Source organism: Sturnira hondurensis, unplaced genomic scaffold (genome assembly GCF_014824575.4).
Source record: "Sturnira hondurensis isolate 20B ecotype Veracruz unplaced genomic scaffold, ASM1482457v3 Scaffold0021143, whole genome shotgun sequence".
Classification (NCBI taxonomy): Eukaryota; Metazoa; Chordata; class Mammalia; order Chiroptera; family Phyllostomidae; genus Sturnira; species Sturnira hondurensis.
The window spans coordinates 9908637-9933428 of NW_028093774.1; the positions used below are offsets into that span (position 1 = coordinate 9908637).

General features: G+C 37.7%; 1 protein-coding gene across 7 annotated transcripts in view; it reads left to right on the top strand.

The window, feature by feature from the left end:
* The window catches only part of EML5 (EMAP like 5), a 125868-nt gene that overhangs the window by 18679 nt on the left and 82397 nt on the right, over positions 1-24792 (top strand). For 6 of the 7 annotated variants that reach the window (XR_005064362.1, XM_037031603.1, XM_037031604.1 and 3 more), the window contains exons 4-10: positions 1094-1162; positions 3897-4082; positions 6311-6446; positions 7287-7488; positions 16117-16254; positions 20768-21024; positions 22110-22322. Coding sequence is in view for 6 of the 7 variants with exons in the window: in XM_037031603.1 (XP_036887498.1) it covers positions 1094-1162; positions 3897-4082; positions 6311-6446; positions 7287-7488; positions 16117-16254; positions 20768-21024; positions 22110-22322 (1201 nt within the window). In the remaining variant the exon portion in view is untranslated. The remainder of the gene's footprint in view (positions 1-1093; positions 1163-3896; positions 4083-6310; positions 6447-7286; positions 7489-16116; positions 16255-20767; positions 21025-22109; positions 22323-24792) is intronic. The other variant, XM_037031605.1, reaches the window with a different exon arrangement.

A 24792-nucleotide genomic window follows, 5' to 3' on the forward strand; every position in this document is an offset into this window, starting at 1 on the left:
GAAAACGTCTGTGTGGGTTTGTGTTTTGGCTTCTGACAGATTCTCAGAGAGGCCTCTTATACACCCATATGACTTAGACAATTAAAGTGTTAAGTATATTTTATTAAACAGTTGTGTATTTTGCCTGAGAACAAATCATTTCATACATTCGTCCTTTGGATTTAGTAACTGGGCCGATTATTATGAAAATGATGCTGCCTTTCCATGGGAACTTTTGAAAGTATTTTTGTAGTCAGTACTTCAAAGTCGTATCAGTGTGTTTTTCATATAATCTGTGTTGAGGTGAGTTGTTAAACGTTGTAGGATGAAGCTTCTTTACCAGTGCAGAGCGTCACCTTGTACGTATCTAGAGGGAGGGAGCCTTTTACATGCCCCGTGCTGGCAGGTGCCAGAGAAATGTGGCGGGGGCCATCAGGCGGCAGAATTCTTTTCTGCTGTGAAATCATTTTTCTTTGGGTTATTATTAAAGTACATGTTTCTAATGAATATGTTATTTCATCTCTTTTTTCTTGTTTACTTTTGTAACAAAAATGGTTTGCGTGTATATAGATTATATGGAATCTTAGCAAAGAACAAAGCCTGGGGATCTCCAAAATTTAAGTTAATTTTGTGTGGCCTGTACAGAATAAAGAAAGCTAAAATATACAGAATTTTTGCTGTGAAATAAATGTTTGGATTCTTTATGTAAGTAGTTTTGCATGATAGCTGTAAAAATGCTCTCCCTTTGTAGCTGTGTGTGGTAAGTGCACACTCCATTCAGATTTCTCTGTTGTGGAAATTATGCAGGTTCCTGCCTCGTGCACTTGTTGTGTTGAACCAGTCTTGTTATTTATGGCCTTTTAAAAAAATTAAAAGAGCTGTTTATTGTCATTTTACTAGTAGCTTCATAAGTTCATAGAAACTAAGAAATAGTTTTTGTTTCTTTTCATTTATGTATTTTTCATAATATTTTTAAGTATAGGGTTCTGATTATTATTTGTTGAGGAATATTACTTTATGATAGGTGGGGTTTGGGGGTTATTTGGTCTTTCAGACAGCATTCTTAGATGATTCAAAAACAAGTATTTTAACTATGAATCTGATTTGTTCACAGATATTTGATGTTTCTTGGGATTTGTACCAGCCAAATAGACTTGTCAGCTGTGGTGTAAAACATATCAAGGTACTAAAAGGTTCTTATTTTGTAATAGTCGTCTGTATTTATTCTCTGCCACTGAGTACATATCACACTATTTACAATTTAGGGTAGGTTTAGGGCTTTGACAGTACTTATTTTTAAATGTCAGCATTTAAATTTTTTAATGTTCAACCTAATAAACACTTATTGTATAGTTTCTATGTGTGTTAGGAACCTATGTGAGGGAAATAGGTATGAATAGAAAATTAATAAACAGCTAGTAAAACAGCTAGTAGGCAGCAAAGCCAATTGACTGGGGTGTCATTTGACCTCTTTGATCTTTCTTTCACATCTTAAATCTGTGGCTGCTTTTGCTACCTCATAGAGCTGACGATGTTTGTCATAGTGCCTAGCACATGGTCAGCTCCCTGAAAGTGTCATCTTTTCTTCTCTTCGTGTTTGCTCTTACTTGATCTCAGCCTTTGATAGACACTGTGCACTTTGCATGTGAAAGTCCATATGGTTGGTGGTAGTCACTCTGTGTTTATCATTACTTTTGAATTCCTGATGCAAATTGGAAGTGCTTGCCTGTTTCCCAGTATCCGATGTCGTTACTATAACAGTTCCTATAACTGAATTCCTAGTAAATAACGTTTTACACATTCTTCTGATACTCCCACTTCCATCCTCATTTTCTCCAGAGTATGTTTAGCTACAGTTGCAATTCTGGTTTTCATATTCTGGTACTAATTCCGTAATGGATAATATCAAATTTTTATTTTTTCAGTAAATATTTAATAGCAAAACACTCTGTGCTAGGCTTAAAGTATGTAGTATTTAAGCATTGCTTAAAGCATTGCAAAGGTAGAAATTTTTGTCTTGTTTGTTTTTGATGAACAAGATGATGTTTGACACAGTACTTGATATATATTAAATTCTTTTTTGTAAAGATTTTTTAAACTTATTTTTAGAGAGAAGGGAAGGGAGGGTGAGAGAGGGAGAGAAACATTGGTGAGTGAGAGATACATTGATCAGTTGCCTCTTGCGTGGCCCCCAACTCGGGACCTGGTCTGCAACCCATGCCCTGTGCCCCGACTGGGAATTGAACTGGTGACCTTTCGGTTTGCAGGCTGGGACTCAGTGGACTGGGTCACACCAGCCAGGGCTGATTTATATTAAATTCTTAACAAATTGTTGGCACGTTGATAAGTAAAGAGACCTTACTGCTCTTTTATATTGTAAATAAAGATAAAATTTCCACTTTCAAGTTTTTAGAAAACTTATCTTCTCAATTAAACTAAACAAACTGTATTTTTTTTACTATGAGTATCTTTCTTCACATTTGGTAGGGGCAATGAATGGCATGGTAGCTGTCTTTTGGGGCAAGAGATGATGTAGAATGGCTCTAGCCAGTATGGTAGCAGCTAGCCACATGTCACTATTTAAATTCAATTCATTAAAATGAAATAAAATGTAATATTCATTTCTTCAGTCACACTGGCAGTGTGTTCAAGAGCCACTGTGTGGAGTGGTTACTATATACACATACACACACTTTGATCATCATAGAAAGTTGTATTGGGCAGCACTGATCTGGATTCTAGAACAATGGTTTGTAATTCTTACCGAACGTTAGAATTATTTGGGTACCTGGGCTTCTTCACTCTCCAGAAATTCCATCTCACTTTATCTTAGTTGAGGACCAGGCATATTATGTTTTATAATTTCCCCCAGGATATTCTAATGTGCAACTGCAATTGAGAATCACTAATCTCAAAGAAAGTAATAGATTGAAATTGGAACTTGCTAAAAGAGAACCAGCTACCCTTGTGCACAAGATTAAGGATGGAACTTTTAAATTTAAAAATCATGACATTTCTTTGATTAAAACATTCATTAGTTATTTGAATGGATCAGCATCATAATTTTTAGTTCTTTGAAACTTCATGTTTTAAATTAAGATCTTTTGGTTTTAAAATAAGATCTTGAAGATCAAGTAAGATTTTTAAGTATATAATATCAATAAATTATATTAAATAGTAATTTAATATAAAGTTGAGTTTATTCTCAGGCCCTAATTTCTTTATGCACAGCTATTTAATATGTATATTAAGTATTTAATATATGTGTTCTTGCCTTGCCCTGTTTTTGTTTTTTTATTTCTCTTTGCAAACTTTTACAATTTACCCGAATCCAGATAAAAGAACAAAAACCCTGGTCACAAAGATTTATGTTTGACTTCATGTGTTTACCCAAGAATGAACCAGTCATTCCAAATGTGTATCTTTCTTATTTTTAAGCTTTAAAGTAAAGGAATTGCTTGGCCTTGAAAATATCAGTGAGAGCAACACACTAATCCTTTTATTTTTCCTTGTCTTTGCTATCTTTATCAGAGACTGAACATTAGTTTTGGTCCCTTTTCCTATTAGTATATGGTGTCTTATCCTCATATTCATTACTAACTCATTCTGAATTTTTCAATCTAAGTTTCATGTAGATTATTTTCAGGAACCTAATGGAAGCATAGTATATTTTAAATGTAATGTAGTTCATCCCCCCCTTAAGGACTTTGAAGATTGAAACCAGTGACTTACCTGCTATAACGTAGCTCTTGACGGCACTGGGGTGAGGGTGCGAACCTCCAGTGCAGTTGTAGCATAAGGGAGCTTTTGAGGTAGTTTCTAGTCTGCTGCTCTAATATAGCCTCAAAGAATTAGAAATGTTTTACTTTATTTTATAAGCATTCTTTGGTGATTCGATTGTACTGTGTGCCTTTTAGTTCTGGAGTTTCTGTGGAAATGCTCTGACCCCAAAACGAGGGGTCTTTGGTAAGACTGGTGACCTTCAGACAATATTGTGCCTGGCCTGTGCAAGGGATGAAGTGACATATTCTGGTGCACTCAGTGGGGATATATATGTTTGGAAAGGAATCAATCTTATACGAACAATCCAGGGAGCCCATACTGTGAGTATATTTAAGTATTTCACTTTTAGGTGTTAATTGCTTATCTTCTTGTCTTAGAACAAAAGATTATATAATTTACCAAACTTTCTAATCAGTTACTTGGAAAATGTAACTGAATTAATTTGTTTTCAAGATTTCAATAAAGAAACATTGTGCAATTAGACACATGGGTATTTATTAAGTTAGTATAATTAGTATCTTGTTCATACCATTTCCTTAGTATAGTGTCTTTCTCAGAGTAGAGTTTAAAAAAAGCTTGTTTAAAATCAACCTAAAAGTATTCTCACTTAACCACATTAGAATAAAGCTAGTGCTCTTGTGGTTAATTTACTAGTGGGAAATTTGGAATACTTCGAGAAAAAAGCAACTTTCTTTTATCCTCACCTGAGGATATTTTTCATTGCTTTTAGAGAGAGAAACATCGATGTGAGAGGGAAGCGTTGATTGCCTCCCACATGCACCTGTACTGGGGATTGACCCCACAACCTGTCTATGCCCTGACACCCCGACCTGTCTGTTATGGGATGATGCTCCAACCAACTGAGCCACACCAACCAGGGTAGAAAAAAATACAACTTTTAAATTTTAATATCATTAATTCATTGAGTGGCAAAAGAATTTGTGTACTTATGAGATTGTCATATAAGCAAATCATCAAATCTGGGAAAAATCTGTTGTTAAAACCTTTCAGTGGTTTGATTTGGGCTCGTTAGTAGTTAGGTCCCCCACACAGTGTGAAGGGGGCTGGAGCGCACAGGGCCACTGCATTGGTGGCAGTGAGTCCTCAAGTAGGAAAGTTAGTGAATGTGTTGGGTTGGCCAAAAAGTTTGGCTTTTTTTGTAAGATGGCTCTGGTACACTTAGTTGTCTTTAACTTCATTCAAAACAATTTTGTTAGACTGTATTGTGACAGCTGTCATATCAGTATTCATTTTTTAAAACTGACCAAATTGGTGAATTTTTGTGTAGCCATTTTAATATCGAAGATGGAAGAAAATATGCCACATTTTTGGGCCTATGGTGTATTATTTCAGGAAAGCAAGAAACACAACTGAAACAAAAGCAGAAGATTTGCGCAGGGTATGGAGGAGGTGCCGTGACTGATCAAACATGTCAGCAGTGGTTTGCAGAGTTTCGTGCCAAGAGGCTCTGTGGCTGGGCAGGCCGGTTGAAGTTGATAGCGATCAAATTGAGACATTGCGACTGTCAGTGTTCTGCCGTGCAGCAGGCAGCTGACACACTCAGAGTCCAAATCAGTGATGTTATTGGTGAAAATGAAAAAAGTGTCTTTTATTTTGTGGAAAAACTAAAACGTTTTGGCCAACCCAATATTAACATGAACCACTATTAAATATATCTAATGTATACTTAATACATAATGTATATTTAATATAGTCTATTTACTGTATTTATTAAATATAGTAAAGAAGCATTTACACAGAACTTGCCTTAAGCAAAATGCCTGAAGACCAGAAATACCAGATTCTTTCCCACAAAGGTTGTGGCAGTTCACATTTTGCCATCAGTATGTAAAAACAGGAGTTTTCCTCTCGTGGTCACCAGCACAGGCTGTGACTGCTTCTGTCAATTTTTGCTTGTCTGTTGGGTAAAATATAGTAACCTCTTGTTTTAACTTGCTGCCTGTCTATTTGTGAAATTTCCTGTTTATCAACTACTTAATTTCCTTTTCTATTAACTGGCTTTTCATATCCTTTGCTTGTTGTTTTTGTTGAATACTCTTTTGTTTGTTCATTTGTGTATTAGGGATATTAACCTCTTGACAGTCATATACAGTGCAAGTATTTCTTCGATCCACTTTTCTTTGCTTATGATACCTTCTTTGAAAATTTAAAAACTTTCCTTTATACCTTGTAGGTAATCTGCCATGCATTAGAAGGTTTTTCATAGCCCAAAGTTATATGTGTTCTGACTCTATTAACATTTATTTTCTCTTTTACATTTAGAGTTTTATGCTTATGTGTAGTTTATTTTTATATGGTATAAAGTTTAACTTTATTGTCTTTTATGTTATTCCTATAGCATTAAATACCTCCTTGGTCATATATTGAGTTCCTATATATGCCTAGACTTATTTCTAGATTTTCATAGGTGTTCTGTGATGCATTTGTTTATTCCTGGGTCACATCAAAATCTTTTAAAGTGTGTTTCTACCTTTATATAGTAGACTTTCTTAAAAGGCGTATATTGTTAAATCATTTCCTCTTCTAGGCAGGGATTTTTAGCATGAATGCTTCTGAAGAAGGCTTTGCTACCGGTGGCAGAGACGGCTGTGTTCGCCTGTGGGATTTAACTTTTAAACCGATTACTGTGATTGATCTCAGGGAAACAGACCAGGGATACAAAGGTAATAACAAAACAACTGTCTCATTACCAGGCAAATTCTAAATATATCAAGGATTATCTGTCTCTCTCAGTAAACATAAATGTGTGTTTTATAAATGTAAATGAGACTTACATTGCCCCTTTAAACTGTACACATTTAATTGAAATTCTTCAACTGGAGAGATTTTGTGTAAGGACAGTTTTGGTATACTGTTAGGACAAGGATTCTTCCGCACATCTAGTGACTGTTACTGTGGGACCTGCAGAGTGAGGTGGTGGGTGCTTCCTTGGTAACCTTGGGTCTTGAAAATATTTTACTGTTGGAGTGTTAGATGTCGCTGGAGCAAACAAACTGCTGAAAATGGAGTGTGCCGAGTGTCGGAGGAACCTTGGCACGCAGCACCTCTGTGCTGGGCGGACTGTGTAGATAAGAAACCTGAGAGAGACTAGCTTTCCCAAAAGGAATTGTGGAGCATATGGAAAATGTAGAAGTCTTTTTTTCTTAAAGATTTTGTGGGCAGATTGAAAAAATGAAGTACAGATGCACGAAAAGCCGGATTATTGTAAGAGATAAGTAAATACTGCTCTATAAAGGTAGCTCCCGAATACTTACTTTTCGCGTGATGCAAACTGTGCTGGAAGATTTTGGCTGAGAGGAGCCACCTAACCATGATTGGAGCTGTCTAACGAGGAAGAAGAATACTGACCAGTGTGTAGAGGTTGGGTCATTCCACATAGAAAACAGTATCGAGAATTGAAAAAGATATGTGGGTGACAGACTTGTGGATTCTTTCTATTGACTTAGCCCTTTGGAATTCTGTTATTACAGCCTTGCTCTTAAATCTAATTCACGTTCACCTAGGTTTGTCTGTGAGGAGTGTGTGTTGGCGCAGTGACCACATTCTCGTGGGAACACAGGACAGTGAAATTTTTGAAATTGTGGTGCATGAAAGAAATAAACCTTTCCTAATTATGCAAGGGCATTGTGAAGGCGAACTGTGGGCGCTTGCCATTCATCCCACCAAACCTCTGGCCGTCACTGGAAGTGATGATCGTTCAGTCAGGTAAGCAAATTGTAAAATAACTGTACAGGCTGGAATTTGCCCTTACATAAACAAAAGAAAAACTTTTAAAAAATGCGTAGATTTACATTTTATCAACTTGTGATAGACCAAATAAACGTAATTAATAGACACTTGAAAGTAATAGAATTCACTATTTATAAGATTTGTTTTCTCCTATTAAAAACATAAGTTGGAGTTTGTTCCATATCCAAATGTACAAGCTCCCTCCACCTTTTAAAAATCCTATAATATTCCACTACATAGATACACTGTAATGTATTCAACTAATTCATTATTGATGTGAGTTTAGTTTCTTCCAGTTTTGTGCCGTTAAATATAGTACTTCCAGTGAATCTCCTTATACCTATGTCATTGTGTACCTGTGTATATATGATGGTCTCTGATAAATCCTCAGCGGTGTCGAAAGAGCATGTGCATTTTGAACTTTGATAGCCTTGCATAGAGGCAGTGACAATTCGCATACCCACCGCAGTGTCTGACACTGCATTCTCCCACACCCTTGCCAACATTATTACTCCAAAAGGTGAAAAATATCTTGCTATTATTTGAAAATGGGAATTTTTTTCTCATATTGAAGGGTGTTGAGTATGTTTTCATATGTTTAGAGGACATTTATACTTCCTTTTCTGTGACCTCCCCAAGCTCTTTGCCTATTTTCTATTAGTTCGTTGGTCTTTTTCTAATTATTCTAAAACAGGGTCTAACAAAATCTTTCTGCACATTAAAAACCAGCGCATTGTCCCTGACAGGGGTCCTCAAAGCGTGGTTCCTGCATGCGCACCATCGGCATTACCAGGGAACTTGTGAGAATTGCAGATGTTCACACCACATCCAGGCCGAGTATCAGGCACCCACCACTGCGTGGTTTATAGGCCGGATGTCTGTGATGCACACTGCACTTTAAGAGCCGCTGGCCAGGGCATGAGTTGAGGTATTTTTCCACTTTGTCGTCGTCTTCGTTCCCCATGTCATCTGTAATGACTTTCAGTTATGTCTCTAACAGGTAATTCGAAACATCTTCGCAATCCCACACACTGTTGCTGTGGCTTTTTAGAATTAGGCTCCACGTACGGTCTGCAGATTCCAGGTGCCGATCTGTCCCTTCAATCTCTGTTACTGTGTAGCTTCCTTTCCTTTTTTTCCTTTCTTACAGTTTATTTCTTGAAGAAAATATTTGCCTTCTAGAGTTCCCCACGTGCTGAATTTGGTTAACTGCATACTCCTAGTGTGTTTTCACACCTCTCTTTCCTCTACTTTGTGACAAATAGATCCAGAGGTTTGATGAGATGCGGTTATGAGTTCTCACTAAGATCATCTATAGGTGGTGATGTGTGTCCCTGCTTGATGGTGTGGGATACAGGGTCGGGCAAAGGTAGGCTTAGAGCTGTTCATGTGGAGAGTAATAAAATAAATAATAAATAATAATATAATAATAATACAAGAATAAACCATATTTTGCCTACTTATAAAATAGGGGGCTGTAAGCCTACTTTTGCCCCCACCCTGTATTTAGTTCTTATTAGTCTTAGCAGCCATTGATGGTTATTATCCAGATCAGTATTTTTAAACCTCCTGTTTTAAATTATTGTTTTCTTATTTAGACACTTTTTTCCCTAATCACATCTCCCATGAAATTTTAACACCACAAAGAACTGTACACTCGTTTTTGTACTGTGGCCCTTTAGAGAACCACAAACCACTGTAATATTTAAGATTTTGATCCCTAAAAACTAATTTTTAACCTTTTTGAAGTAGTTTTGCCCCTGTTGAGAATACATGATGTAGACCTGTTACTTGTAACTTTATCGTTCATTATCCGTTATTCATTTGTTAGCTAGCATATTTCTATAAAAATAATTTCTATTCATCAACTATTTGGTTATCTTGGGTACAATTTGTACAGGAAAAGCAGAAAAGTGCTTAATTTTTCCCATTTTTTCTTTTTAATATATTTTATTGATTATGCATGCCATTACAGTTGTCCCATTTCCCACCCTTCATTCCCCTCCACCCTGCACACCCCCCACCCTCACCATTCTCCCCCTTTAGTTTATGTCCATGTGTCTCAGGTTCTTTAGATTCTGTATTTCCCCTACTATTCTTGCCCTCCCCCTGTCTATTTTCTACCTACTGTCTATGCTACTTATTCTCTGTACCTTCTCCCCCCTTCTCCTCCTCCCACTCCCCTGTTGCTAACCCTCCATGTGATCTCCATTTCTATGGTTCTGCTCCTGATCTAGCTGTCTTCTTAGTTTGCTTTTGTTTTAGGTGTGGTTGTTAATAACTGTGAGTTTGCTGTCCTTTCACTGTTCATATTTTTTATCTTCTTTTTCTTAGATAAGTCTCTTTAACATTTCATATAATAAGGGCTTGGTGATGGTGAACTCCTTTAACTTGACCTTATCTGAGAAGCACTTTATCTGCCCTTCCATTCTAAATGAAAGCTTTGCTGGATAGAGCAATCTTGGATGTAGGTCTTTGGATTTCATGACTTGGAATACTTCTTTCCAGCCCCTTCTTGCCTGTAAGGTCTCTTTTGAGAAATCCGCTGACAGTCTGATGGGAACTCCTTTGTAGGTGACTGTCCCCTTATCTCTTGCTGCTTCTAGGATTCTCTCCTTCATTTTAGTCTTGGCTAATGTAATGATGATGTGCCTTGGTGTGTTCCTTCTTGGGTCCAACTTCTTTGGGACTCTCTGAGCTTCCTGGATTTCCTGGAAGTCTATTTCCTTTGCCAGACTGGGGAAGTTCTCCTTTATTATTTGTTCAAATAAGTTTACCACTTGTTGCTGTTCCTCTTCCCCTTCTGGTACCCCTATAATTTGGATGTTGGAATGTTTAAAGATGTCCTGGAGGTTCTTAAGCCTCTCCTCATTTTTTTGAATTCTTGTTTGTTCACTCTTTTCTGTTTGGTCATTTTTTCCTTCCTTCTAGTCCACTACCTTGATTTGAGGCCCAGTTTCCTTTCCATCACTATTGATTTCCTGTGCATTTCCCTTCATTTCACTTAGGTTAGCCTTCATTTGTTCCTCTAATTTTTGACTAAAATCAACCAGTTCTGTGAGCATCCTGATCACCAGTATTTTGAACTGTGCATCTGATAGGTTGGCTGTCTCTTGGTCGATTAGAACTATTGGCTCTGGGGCTTTGAGCTGTTCTTGAGCCATAATGTTTTGGTCTGTTTGCACCTGTTATGTATGAGGGGTGGAGCCTTCGGTGTTCACCAGGGCCGCGCAACCCAGTGGCTGTGTTGTGATGCTGTATATGGGGGTGGGGTCATAGAGGGGCAATGGTGCTGGTTCCATGCTCTCTCTTGGATTGCAGTCCCCTCTGCTGCTTCCTGCAAGCAAACCAGGCCCCCCTGGTGCTAGCTCCCGGTGTGTGGGCCTGTGCACCCTCCAGAACCCTGTGGGTCTCTCCAACAAATTCTCCGTGAGCCTGGGAGCTTCTCCCAGCACCTTGACCCCAAAAGTTTTTCCAATTGGCACTTTTAGGCTTTAATTCCCGTTGCTGGGGCCCTAGCTACTGCAGTCCGTCTCACTGCTGGTTCCTTCGCCTGGTTTATCTGCATGTGAATGTGTGACCACACTCAGCTAGCCACCTTGCACCCTCACTGGGTCTGCCAATTGCTACCCCACACCTGGGATCTGCCAACCACCTGCGCACCTGGGTCCGTCTGGCTGATTTTTCCTGCATGACCTCGCTCCGCCAGCCCCTGACTCCTCCCCTCTTATCGGTCTGGATGAATGGTTCATGGTTGTGGGACTTCCATACAGTTCAATTTTCAGTGTTTTGGTTACGTTTTTGTTACTGAAACTTTGTTGTCTTTAAACTTGGTTGTGTGAGGAGGTACAGTGTTTCCACCTACGCCTCCATCTTGGCCGGAAGTCCCCATTTAATAGTTTAAAAAATGATTGATTGGTTCCCTAGAATTCTTTACATGATCTGTTCACATTTCTTGCCAATTTCTTCTGTAGGGTTGTAGATCTTTTCTCCTTTATTTTTAACAGATCTTTATACACTATGGATATTTGTTTACCTTTTGTCTGTGATGTAAGTTGTAAACAATTTTCACCCATTTGTTACTTTTTTTTACTTTGTTTAGTTGTTTTTTTACCATGCAAAAAGTTTTTTTGTTATTTTCTATGTAGCTGAATATATCAATATTTTATTTTATAAGTCGTCTATCACAATCTTCCCCAAAGTTAAAAAGGTTTTCAATATATCCTTCTAGTAAATTGGTAGTTTTATTGTGTATGTTTCATTCCCGATCTCTGTGAAGTTTACTTTAGCGTAAGAAGTAAAGTGGGTGTGCAACCTGACTCTTTCCAGATAACTATGTATTTCCTAAATGATGTGTTAACCAGCCGTGCTGTTCACTGCCATTGTGCCGCTCCAGTTGTAGGGGGTAGGAGATGCCCTAGCTCTGTGTCCGTCCGTGGAAAGTTGCTGTGGCTTACCTTTACCCATATGCTTTGCTGTGAACTATTCTGTGGTTCCTTTCATGTTAGACAAACTGCTGTTACTACCTCCTGCATTGCTGTTGGAAAAAGGGGAATTAGTCTTTTAAAAGTAATTGCTCAGACTGCTGTTTCTATTATTGATGAGCAAGTTATTTGGAAAGAACTCTTCCACTGAAACCAACTAAGAATGCTGGTTAAAATATAAATCACCATAAAAATGTTCAAAGAACAGTCAAAATAGTTAGGAACTATCAGCCAAATTGTGGAAGAAAATGGGATTTGGGACCGCCAATGGGCCAGAGTCACTTTTGCCCTGAAGGCATTTTTCTTCCATTGGACAGACTTGGGCTTCATTTGTGACTCTGTCCAGGGGCAGAGGGCCAGAGAAGTTAAGACTCGGGGCCCACCCATGGAAGGCAGTCTAATACACCCAGCCAGAACTATAGAAATATCCCCTGCAGACGTGTGTGGGAATGGAGATCTCGTTTCTTGCTTCAAGTTTTGATCGCACGGGAAGTGTATAAAGCAAGTGTGTAAAGCAGCTTGATGTTGTTATTCAAATAGCATTGACTGTTGTCCAGGTAACTTGATCACAGTGGTAATTGCACCTGTAAGTTTAGATTGAATTCATTAAGAAACAGTCTGTAGCAAAAGCCAATTTCCAAAGCTGTTCAGTGTTTAATAATAGTAGTTGAGAGCAGCTATGATTCAGAAAAATTTTATTCTTGGCTGTGAGAGCAAAATATATAATAAGGCTTTACTGCTGCTAAGCCATTAAACTGCTTTTCAGTATGGCAAGCTAGGACTTTTAACTTCTGTTCCTGACAACAGCTCAGAACCGACAGGTTAAATCCACAAGAGCTATTGAAGCTCACGGTTAACACGGACGGTTGATTGAAAAACAGGATTTTTTTTTTTTTAGAATACTTACACAAGAATAATGCAGTGAATTCACAGGCTTTGTGAAAATTAGTCGACAGAAACCTCATTTGAATGAAGTCAGGAGGCCAGAAGGGGGAGCTCTCACGCCCTGTGGCCAATGGGAAGAACTCTTCGTTTTCAGTAACTCCCCCCTGACTTCTCCGTAAAAGAGTTCCCTTCCCTTTGCTGCAATTTCTTCATTGCTGCAATTCAACATAATGGAGTTAATCCTTTACTAATAAACACCTTTGTTTGTTTGGCTAACAAATGAGCCACCCAGAAACTTACTTTTGTCAAAACTTCATTTTAATTTTTAAATTTTGAAGAAATTGTGATTTCTTATCTGCAATAAGATATTTTGTGTTAGATTTTCTAATTTTTCTCACCATTGCTTTCCTGTGAGTTGAAAATATTGTAATGAGTGCTTAGTCTGGTAATAGTGTGTATTTGTATTTTTTTAGGACGGATAAAATGTCATTGTGTACTAAACACAGTGCTTTACCGTCTTATTCAATAACTGTATAATTCATCTCTGCTGTGCCTTAAAAAATGCAACACTCAAAGTTTGCTTATTTTTTTCTTACTTTGACATGATAGTATGTACTAGAAACTAATACAATGTCACCATATAATACAGGTGGCACTCAAAATTCCATAAAGTTGTAACGTGTCACCGAAGTCTAGTGTGCTGAAGGAGCAATGCAAGTGCTGTCATTGTCACGCACTGTGCCATCTGCTCTTCTCGGAGTGACTTGCTGTGCTGCCTCCAAAGTGTAAAAGCAGCTACAGACAATATGCACACAAATGTGTGTGCAAACAAAAGCTCGATGTACACATTTCAGTGCCACACGTTCTCTTACATGTCCAGGTGGTATTCTTTTAATTAATCTTTTTCAACCATTTAAAAATATAAAAATTGTTCTTAGCTTGCAGATGGTACAAAAACAGGCAGCATATTAAGTATGAACAGTATTTCACTTTGGCCCACAGGCTGTGGTTTGCTGACCCCTGTGACAGAGCATAGAAAGTCTTCAGTGAACATTAAAACATGAAAATTTTTCCTTAGAAATCAGGAAGAAGACTGTGATTTCCACTTTCACCATTTTGTTCTTCACTATTATGTTCAGCTGTAGACTACAAGTTTTGTCAGCACAGTAAGGCCAAATGCCATTTATATGTGATGTGTGTATATTTACATGTAAAGAGATATATAGATACTTGGATTGGAAGAGAAGAAACAGCTGTCATTTGCAGGTTTTATGACTGTATATGTAAAACATTGAAAGGAAGACACAGAGAAATTATTAGAATTAAAACATCTTGCCTTGGCTAGTGTGGCTCAGTGGATTGAGTGCTGGCCTGTGAACCAAGGGATCACTGGTTCCATTCCCAGTCAGGCACACTCCTGGGTTGCAGACCAGGTCCCCAGTAAGGGACACATGAGAGGCAAACACACACTGATGTTTCTCTGCCTCTCTTTCTCCTTTCTCCTCTCTAAAAATAAATAAATAAAATCTTTAAAAAAGAATTAAAAAGAACTTAGCAGATTTTCTTGGATATAAAAACAATGAACAAAATCATTTTTCCTATATGACAGCAACATACACAAGTTTTATTTTTGAAAGATATTGCTGTGTGGCCACCTGCCCTGTGCTCCCCTCCCCGCTTTGCTGTGTCTGCTGAAGTGAGCAGTGGGGCCTGCAGGCCCCGGCCACCCACGTGGTACAGCCCACCCTCCCCCATCAGTGTCATGAAGTGCGACTTTCCCTCTACCCAAAGGCCATTTTCTCCAAGTGGTGCTGTGGGTTCTGCGGCCAGGCTGCTGCCAAAACTCCTCCTGGAGTCAGGGCGGCCACATGGCTGTGCCCGTTGTGGGGGCTTCTTGTGTCTGTGCCCAGTGCCCAGTGCCTCTGGGCCACAGGACACCAACACCTCAAAGCCCGTCTCAGGCCACAGGTGCGGCCAAGCCCAGGCAGTCCCAGCCAGGCGGGCGGAGCTGCTGGCGAGTGGGCAGTGCGCCTCAGGCCTTGCTTTACAGAGTGTGCAGACTCGGTGTTTCTGTTTCTCTGATGCTTCCTGGGCGTCGTAAAACTTAGAGACTTAAAAAAAAAGGGAAAACGAAGCCAAAAGTAAAAAGATAGCACCATAAAAGCAGTTAAGAATCTAGGTAGTTTTACTGATCTTTGCTAGTTCATTAAGTTGCCACCTTGATTTTACAATGCCCGCAAAGTTCTCCCTAAGTACTCTTTCAGCTCTATCCCAGGAGATTTGATGTAAAACAGTTCTATTATAGCTTACTTCAAAATACTAACTAATTCCATTAGTTTTAGGTTATTTGTAAGTATAATATTAATTTTTAAACAATGGGTGTGTCTACCTTTTTGTCATGGATGTTTAACATTAGACTCTGAAACAGGCTNAATCTAGGTAGTTTTACTGATATTTGCTAGTTCATTAAGTTGCCACCTTGATTTTACAATGCCAGCAAAGTTCTCCCTAAGTACTCTTTCAGCTCTATCCCAGGAGATTTGATGTAAAACAGTTCTATTATAGCTTACTTCAAAATACTAACTAATTCCATTAGTTTTAGGTTATTTGTAAGTATAATATTAATTTTTAAACAATGGGTGTGTCTACCTTTTTGTCATGGATGTTTAACATTAGACTCTGAAACAGGCTCTGAATTTGCAGTCTTTGTTTGGAGGGCCGTATAAGTAGTATATACCATACACCGTTGTAGTACATCTGCATCTCCCCTTCGATCAGGGTGGAATCATCTACCTGAAATGAATGATAGGGAAGAATTAAAAATTCGGTCATTTCATTGTTCTATCAACTGTTGTCATATTAAGTATGAACAGTATTTCTGTTTTCATGGATAAGAATTCCTTGGCTTGGCTGGGTAGCTCAGTTGGTTAGGGCCTCGTGTGGATATGCCAAGATTGCAGGTTTGATCCCTGGTTAGGCGCATACCAGAAACAACCAGTGAGCATGTAAATAAGTGGAGCAACAGTGATGCTTCCCTCTCCCTCTCTCTCCCCCTCTTCTTTCTCTGCAAAATCAAATAAAAATTTAAAAAATTCCTTGCCACAAAACATACATTTAAAAATCTAGATTTATCTTAGAATGAGATTATTATTTTAACCAAAATCTTTTCAAGGGGTCTATCATTTTTTAAGCATACACTAGTTAACTGTTCTTTTATTTGAATTAAATGTTACAGGTTATGGAGCCTAGTCGATCACGCATTAATAGCAAGGTGTAATATGGAAGAACCCATTCGCTGTGCGGCGGTAAATGTGGATGGAATCCATCTGGCCCTTGGAATGAAGGATGGCTCATTCACTGTGCTTAGAGTAAGGTATGGTATTAGGGTAGAAGCAGAAACAGTGATTTTTCTAAGTGAGATAGACTCGATAATCATTGGTCCTGCCCATTTTCTTGTTTATAAATCTGTATATTAGTTTTGTTAAATATGAAAATATATTTATAAAAATGAGTTTGACAGAAAATTATGCTAACTTAGAAATCCTAGTTTAGAGATAAGAATGCTTTAATAGATTAGAGCTTAGTAGATTATAGCTAAAACTTGAACTGTAAATTTGTTGGGTCCTCACTTTTCTTGGTAGTATTGATTTTCAGTAATGATCCTCTGCCATTGAAGGGGATAGGGCAGAGGGACATTGAGGCTGTAAAAATGGGTCATTGACTTTGTTGTTTGCAGCTTTATGTTTTGAAAAGAATTCCTACTTTTCTTCCTTTGTTTGGGTCATTGCAAAAGTTTGAAAAATTTGTTAAAGCAACTAACATCTAGTGTTGAATTATAATATGGTACATTCAGTTGAATTTTATACAGCCATTAAAACATTTGCTATAGCCCTGGCCAGGTAGCTCAGTTGGTTGGAGCATCATCTTGCTGCACCAAGGTTTCGTGTTCCATCCCCGGTCGGGGCACGTGCAGGAGTCCACCAATGAAGCGTGGATGAGTGCATCACCTAGTGGATGTTTCTCTCTCTCCCCCCCTTCCCTTCCTCTCTCCTTCTCTTTTTCAAATAAATTTTAAAACGTTAAAAATTTGGTCTACATCCACGTGTGTTCCAAGGTTAAGTACTTATGAAATCTTTCTTCTCCAGCTTAGTGAGTGGTAGGAGCATCCACCCAATTGCCCAGTCCAGAAACCATTAATTCATTTCTTTCTGTTGCCTCCTTTGTCTAGTTAATCACAGAGTTCTGAAGTGTCTACTTCCTAAATTGCTCTGAAATTAATCTACTTCCTTCTGTGCTCACAGTTGTATTCTGGTGTTGGCTTCTGCCATCTCCTAACTGGATTGGTGGGGTAGCATCTCAGCTGGTCTCCTCACCTCCTGTTTTACGTTCCTCAAAACCTTCTTCACTCCACAGCTACAGCGATATCTTTTAAAACACACTCATTTTCATCCTTTCTGTTTCTAAAGTAGGACAAAAACTGTGTACTGTCCTTAGGATAAAGTTCCTAATTCTTAGTTAACACAGCCTGTCATGCCCATCTCTCCAGCCTGTTTGTTTCTGCCTCAAGCTCTTTCTTTCTTTCATTCATATCTTTTGCCTTTTCAGATACAACATGTTCTCTTGTACTTCTTAGTTTCTATAGAGGCTGACTCCTCTTTTTGGACCAAGTTTTCAGAGTGAGGTATGCTGAGGTTTTTCCCTTAATTTTATTGTGATAAAATATAAAATTTACCATTTCAACAATTTTAAAAGGTGTAAAATTTAGTGGCATTGAGTACATTTGTGTTGTTTTGCAACCAAGAATTTAATATGCATATGAAATACTTAGGAGTTCCTATCATATAGCTTGTTGCATTTAAAAGTCATTATTTTTTTCAAGACTTACCCTTTTAATTATTGTTTGCAAGAACTTGGCTAAGCTGTTATATCTAATAAGCCCATATTTTAACAACTTACTCCAAAATTGCTGACAGGATTATTGAAATAGTTATAATGACTATTAAATGTATTTGTAGTTCAACCCTAAAATTCTAACTCACAAAACAGTCTCAATCCTTCTAAATTTACCTGGTCACTATTTCTCCTTAGTTTGCTTAACATAAAGCAGGTTCTTAAGTATAGCAGTTAAATAAGCATAACCTCACAGGAGAGGGTATGTAGCGATTGGAGGGACACAAAATAGATGAGAATTTAACACACTGGTGGTTAAATTTGGGTACAAGGTAATGTCTCAGGGGGCAGTCACATAACTTCCTAGAACATCTCTTTTCCTTGTGGTAAAAAATGTTAACAATTTTATATTAAAAGGAACACTAATATCCTGGAGTCAAGTGAAAGACTGCAAATATTTTTCCAATTAGTAGACAGGCACATGAAACTGACTTGTGGTGAGCTGCATTATCAGCCTCAAGCTCCTCAGAGCCATTCATTCATTCTGTGCATAGTTAGGGAGACTTCCGTGGAAGAGCCTGAGGAACAGCGGTTGATCAAGTGCGCTGGGGATGGAGTGAGGTTTCCTGCAGGGCTTGGCTAGACTAGTCGTAAAAGCGTTAATGTTGCCATTTTAGATTCTGCCAGCAGCTAGCCATTTGTCTCTTCCTGACAATTTCACTACCATGTTGTATCTAATTTAAAAGGATTGGGATAGTTCTCCCTAACTAATCATACACATCTAAAACAAAATTTCAACCTATTTATATTTTACCCCATTTTCTTGGGAATAATAAATTTCTTTTTTTTAAATTTTATTTATCTTTAGAGGGGAAAGGAAGGAGAGAGGAAGAGAAACATCAGTGTATGGTTGCTTCTCATGCATCCCCTGTTGGGAACTGGCCCCTGCTGGGAACTGGCCCCTGCTGGGAACTGGCCTGCAACCCAGGCATGTGCCCTGACTGGGAATCGAACCTCAATCATCTGATTCGCAGGCCCGTGCTCAATCCACTGAGCTACACCAGCCAGGGCTCGGGAATAATAAATTTCAAAGGTCGTTTCCTGATTTTACAAAAGTAACTCTGTATATGTCTATTTTTTGACATCAATTTTTTTGTCTCTCTTCCCCCCCCCAAAATGTTCAAATAAGTGTACTCTTAAAATTCCTCCCTAAAATTTAAGTCCATCTCCAGTTATATCACATTTTCCCCCTTTCACAGTACAATTCTCAAAAAACTGCCTAATTTACTCTCTCTTCTTCGAATTATCAGCTTTCTATCCCCATTTCAATACAGCTTTTGCCTTCGTCTTTCATTGAAAAACTCTAATAAGTACCCTGTTACTGAAGACGGGAGACATTTTTCAGTTCTCTTCTAAAATTCTCAGCAGTATCTGACCCTCTTAGTCACTTGCTCCTTCTCAAAACATTCTCTTCTCTGCCTTTGGGTATGAATTCTCTTTGTTTTTTTTGTTTTTTTTAGCCTACTGTTCTGGCTCCATTTTCTTTGTAGGCTAATTATAATTATCTTCTGCCTACCCAGTAAGTACTGGAATGCCTCCAAGCTCAGACCTGGGCTTTCCGCATGTCTTTTTTCCCTACTTTGTGTTTAGTCCCAAGTAAGCTCGTCTTTCCTCTAGTAAAGGGCTGGTTTTTATCTCTGTCTTTACATGACGAACACCACGGTGCAGCCTGATTCCTTGGCAGTTTGTTAGATCTCTCTCTAACCCCAGCAACCGCCAGCGTTCCCATTTATTCTTGTGTCCACGTTATATTGTCTGCTCTGTGCCAAATGCTCGCATGCTTTGCTCTTGTTGTGTCTTCTTGGAAAACCTTCCCTCCTCTCGTACACCCAGGCAACCCCTCCGCTCTAATACTTAACATATACATCACTCTTCCTCGTCCCCACCTGCTTTGATCTGGTCTTTGACCCTTTATTCAGTATTTCCTATGGAGCTTCACGTACATCTTTCGAGCACTCACCGCACCTTACCAGTCGTAAAGTGTAATTGCTACGTATCCATTTCTCATAGAAGATGAGTTTATGTTTTATGTGTGTAAAACGAAGTAAGTACTTGGTGTTACTGGAAGAAATTTGAGGTTGATTGCTTTCAATTGTCCATTTAGAAACTTTAAAAATTGTAAAAATGTCCATTCAGTCTTCTGTTTTGAAATCATCTACTTGGAGCATTTCACATTGATAATGTGAAATTTATCTAGGGAAAAAAAGACCTGGCATTAATTGAAAGTAGGAATTATTCTTTACCCTTTTCACTGGCTACCTCTGTCTTCTCCCCTGTCCGCCAGCTCCACAACTTTGGAAACTCACTGGTGTTAAACTGACTGTACCCATTTTTGTGGCTATTTACAATATTTGTATTATTTTGGAAATTCAGTTACAAGGCATCATTGAACAAATATTTAAATTTACTTGTCAACTTGTGCCTCCTTGGGAAGAATTTGCATTCTGTTAAAAAAGGTCAAAGGTTGAAATATAAATAACTAGTTATAATTATATAAAGATATATATTCAAATGTGTTACTGAAATAGTACAAATCAGTTTTTCCTTTTCTTCCCTGTCAATGTGATTTTGCATATTTGGCTCATTATATATACTTGTTTGAAAATTATGGTGTTAGTAATGAAGCCTTTTTCATAAACTCAATGTTTGTGACTCATTTCCTATGTTGTATGGCTCCATCAATTTTAGTCTGAATCTCTAAACTACTTGAAGTGATGTAGGAGCTGAAATTTAGCATTTTCCCCTATTTCTAGCTCATGCTATATTCACATATTTCTGTTCAGCAAAAATAATTATTTCTTAATTAATACTACTTGTCTCATTTATATTTGTTTTATGGTTTATAAATATTTGATACAGCCTCACATTTTAGACACATTGGGAAATTTAACTCCGCAGTGGCTTTTTTCATATGGTCTGTTTCTTTTTCTTGACAGAGATATGACAGAAGTCGTACATGTTAAAGATAGGAAGGAAGCGATTCATGAGTTGAAATACTCACCGGATGGAACTCACCTTGCTGTTGGGTGCAATGACGGCTCAGTGGACATTTACGGAGTTGCTCAGCGCTATAAAAAAGTTGGGGAGTGTGTGGGATCACTTAGTTTCATCACTCACCTGGACTGGTCCTCAGACAGCCGGTATCTTCAGACAAATGATGGAGCTGGCCGAAGACTCTTTTATAGGATGCCAGGTAAAGGTTTCTAACATATTACTTATAATTTATAGATTTTAGTGCCTATAAAATATTTTAGGATTTCAGTAGAAGCTGAGTAAGTTATATTTGATAATAGGAAATCAGTGAAGATCTATGCTAATATTTTGGGTATTGTGATCTTTTCTATAAGGCTATCCTGTTATATTGAAGTCTTTAGTTCTTAATTGAAACTTCTTTGCTTAGAGGATCTAAACCCTTCTTTTTGTTGAATTCCACATCATGTGAGTTGTATATGGTAAGGTCCTTGTATGTGTTAGGAAGTCAAAAATACCATTTTTATGGATGGAACTAATTAAATATAATTGCTACAAATATCTAACCATAAGTTGTTTGGGTTTTGTCATTACCTCAAATAAACTTTGCAAATATTAGTAGTACAGCTAACAAATTAAATTTGAGACAGTTTTTATCAAAGATTTTAAAAGAATAAAACCAGAGCACAATATTTTAGTACTTTATTTAGTATGATGCTTAGTGAATTTAGTCACTGTTTTCTAATAATGTATTTGATAAAAGTAGATACATAAATTAATACATTTCTTTAAAAGTATTTTATTAACAGTCTGTATGTAACGAAGATTGAATCAACCCTAAAGTCCTGTTACCTAATGTAAATGTATAACTTGTCACTTGTGTTTCCTTCTCAGTCCTTTTCAAAAGTTCTCTTTTTCTCAACTATGTATCTACTTAGGTTTCTTTTTTAATATTTAATTTACCACTTTCTTACAGCTTTTACTTTTTCTTCTAGCTTACCCTTTTGTGACTAATCTAGCATGGTTTTAATAGGGTTCAGTTTTATTCTCCACATGGTGAACCTGCTAAGCTACATCATAATGAGATCTTTGCGTGTCTCTGAATCAGTATAACTTTGGTTTTTAAAAAATTTCTAACATTTAATTTTCTTCCCTCCTTACCATGTTTACCTACCTATTCATGTATTCTGTTTTCACTGGAGTGGGAAGCTATTTAAGTGTGAGCGTTTACTGTGTTAGCAGTACAATTTATGCTTCAGTAGAAATCAGATGAAGTAACTTACTAAATTAAGACTAATTTATTTTTAGGAGGAAGAGAAGTGACAAATAAAGAAGAAATAAAAGGTGTTCACTGGGCTTCATGGACATGTGTGTCAGGCCTTGAAGTAAATGGAATTCGGCCCAAGTATTCAGATATCAATGATATAAATTCAGTAGATGGAAACTATATTGGCCAAGTTTTAGTTACAGCTGATGACTATGGAATTGTAAAATTATTTCGATACCCTTGTTTAAGAAAAGGTACTTTTTCTTTCAAAGTACTATTTATAAAGGAGCTAAGTTCTTACAAAAATTTGTCTTGAGATAAAGGTTTTATATTTTTGAAAATGTGTATTATTTAGTGAATAGTTTCATGAAAATGAACAAAATTAGCTACTTTCATTTTGCCAATTAAAAAATTATTATCACGTTACATTTATATTTTTGACATGAACTTTTTATTAAAAAATTGTTTCTGAATTTATAAATTATTATAGACTAATACTTTATCTCTTTCTTTTTAAAGAATCATTTTTCCCCACTTCATATAGTCAGACTGTACAGTGATAATAATACTTTTCTTGTGGTTTATTATCTTCAAGTATTCAATTTGTTGAACATACATCTTTTAGGTGATATTTCTCCAGTGTCTTTTCTCAGCAATTCTGATGAAGTAGTGAACTGTACAAGTTCAGGTCATAGTTTGGAGTCTAGTTGTTTGTTTGTTATTGTCACATGTGAGAATTGTGTTTTTGCTTAAATCCTGAATGTATGTTTAACATTTATTTCTTTTCTATAACCATGGGGTTAAGAAAATATAAGGGATTATTTTCCTTTTTTTAACTTTTGAAGGCATTATTTATTGAGTCATTTTAAAAAATTTCAATTACAGTTTACACGTAATATTATTTTATATTAGTTTCAGGTGTACAGCATAGTAGTTAGACAATCATATACTTTACAAAGTGTTCCCCCTCATATTTCAAGTATCCACCTGGCACTGTCATAGTTATGACAGTGTTACGGACTGTATTTCCTGTGCTGTCCTTCACATCCCCTGCACATTCTGTGTCTACCAATCTGCACTTCTTCATCCCTTCACCACTTTCAGCCAGCCCTGAACCCCCTGCCCCTCTGGCGACTGTCAGTCTGATCTCAATATCTGTGAGTCTGTTTCTGTTCTGTTTGTTCATTTATTTTGCTCTTTAGACTTAAGGGGTTAGTTTTCTATACATTTTATGTATCAACCTCTTTTTTTCTTGGATCTATTATAACATGATGACAATCATTCTGTTCATAGTTCTGGGGAATAAACAAAATGCTGTATTAGTCATTTATTCCATGCTTTGTTCCACAAAGTATTGAAGTCAGCTTATAACAGGTCCATAAGTTCTAAAATAATTGCATGGATAGAGAATTAGTACCAGAGGAATACCGTGGTATTAAAACTAGAAAAAGGAAACAACAGAAATCAAACATCACAATCAAATTTGAGCTTCCTGGAAACCAAAAATAAAATAAAACAGGGCACAAAAGAATTTTAATTCCAGCCAATTTTTTTAAAAGCGTACTTGCTACTCAGGGAAATCAACATTTCTGCAGAGATTTAATTTTTCAAGAGTCCTCTCCTGTAGCATGGCGGTGCGCGTGTTCACAGAGCATCAACAGCTGTAGCACGTTCAATAATAATTTTCATCTGGTTGTTGATAACAGCTCTGGGCAAATGTTAAAATGCAGTTTAGAAAAAGGTGGTTATGGGAACAGCTGAAGTAGTTTTACTCAGATGATCAGTCCGTTGATGTCAGGCTTAAGGACCCGGTCTTCCCAGGAGCTGCTTATTTCTGTTGTGCCTGTGGGTGAGTTCCAGGTCCTGCCGTGTTGCTGATCTCTGCCTGCGAGGTGGTGGTAGCTTCCTAGGTGTGTGTGAAAGTGCATCCGTGAGCAATGCTAAGTGAGCTAAACAGGGCTCACTCTGCCTCTAGTGATGAAAGCATCCTCTTTCTGGATCCCACCACATACGTAGACAGCACGTGAGGGTCACCAGGAACGACAAATTGTAGTGTGACTCAAGTTGCTGCTTCCCCATTAGACAGTGTGAGGTTTAGTTAGATTAATCATGATGATTTTTTTACAGAATGGGGAAGGGAGGGAGAAAGAAAGGGAGAGAAACATTGGCCTGCAGACCCAGGCATGTGCCCTGACTGGGAATTGAACACAAGACACTGGTTCGAAGTCTGGCGCTCAATCCACTGAGCCACGCCAGCCAGGGCTAATCATGATGATTTTAATATTGGACACTGCTTCATATACTGACCTCTATGCAAAACCAAAAGTACTTACATTTTCTGAGTCTTCTTAGTGAAGTGACTGGGTTTTATACACAACTTTTGTCTTTTGCAACAGGGAAAACTTTTTATTGTGTGGTTATTTTATTTCTTTTTTCAAATATTTTATTTATTTTTGTTTAGACAGAGGGAGAGGGGAAAGAGAGGGAGAGAAATACAGTGTGTGGTTGCCTCTCATGTGCCCCCAACTGGGGACCTGGCCCACAACCCAGGCACATGCCCTGATGAAGAATCGAACCGACAACCCTTTGGTTCGAAGGCTGGCACTCAACTTACTGAGCCACGCCAGCCAGGGCTTATATCATTCATTAAATGTGTCATAGTCTTCTGAGTTGCTGTGGGAATATTTTAGCAGAGTCTAGGGAAATCAGTCTTGTTCAGTCACT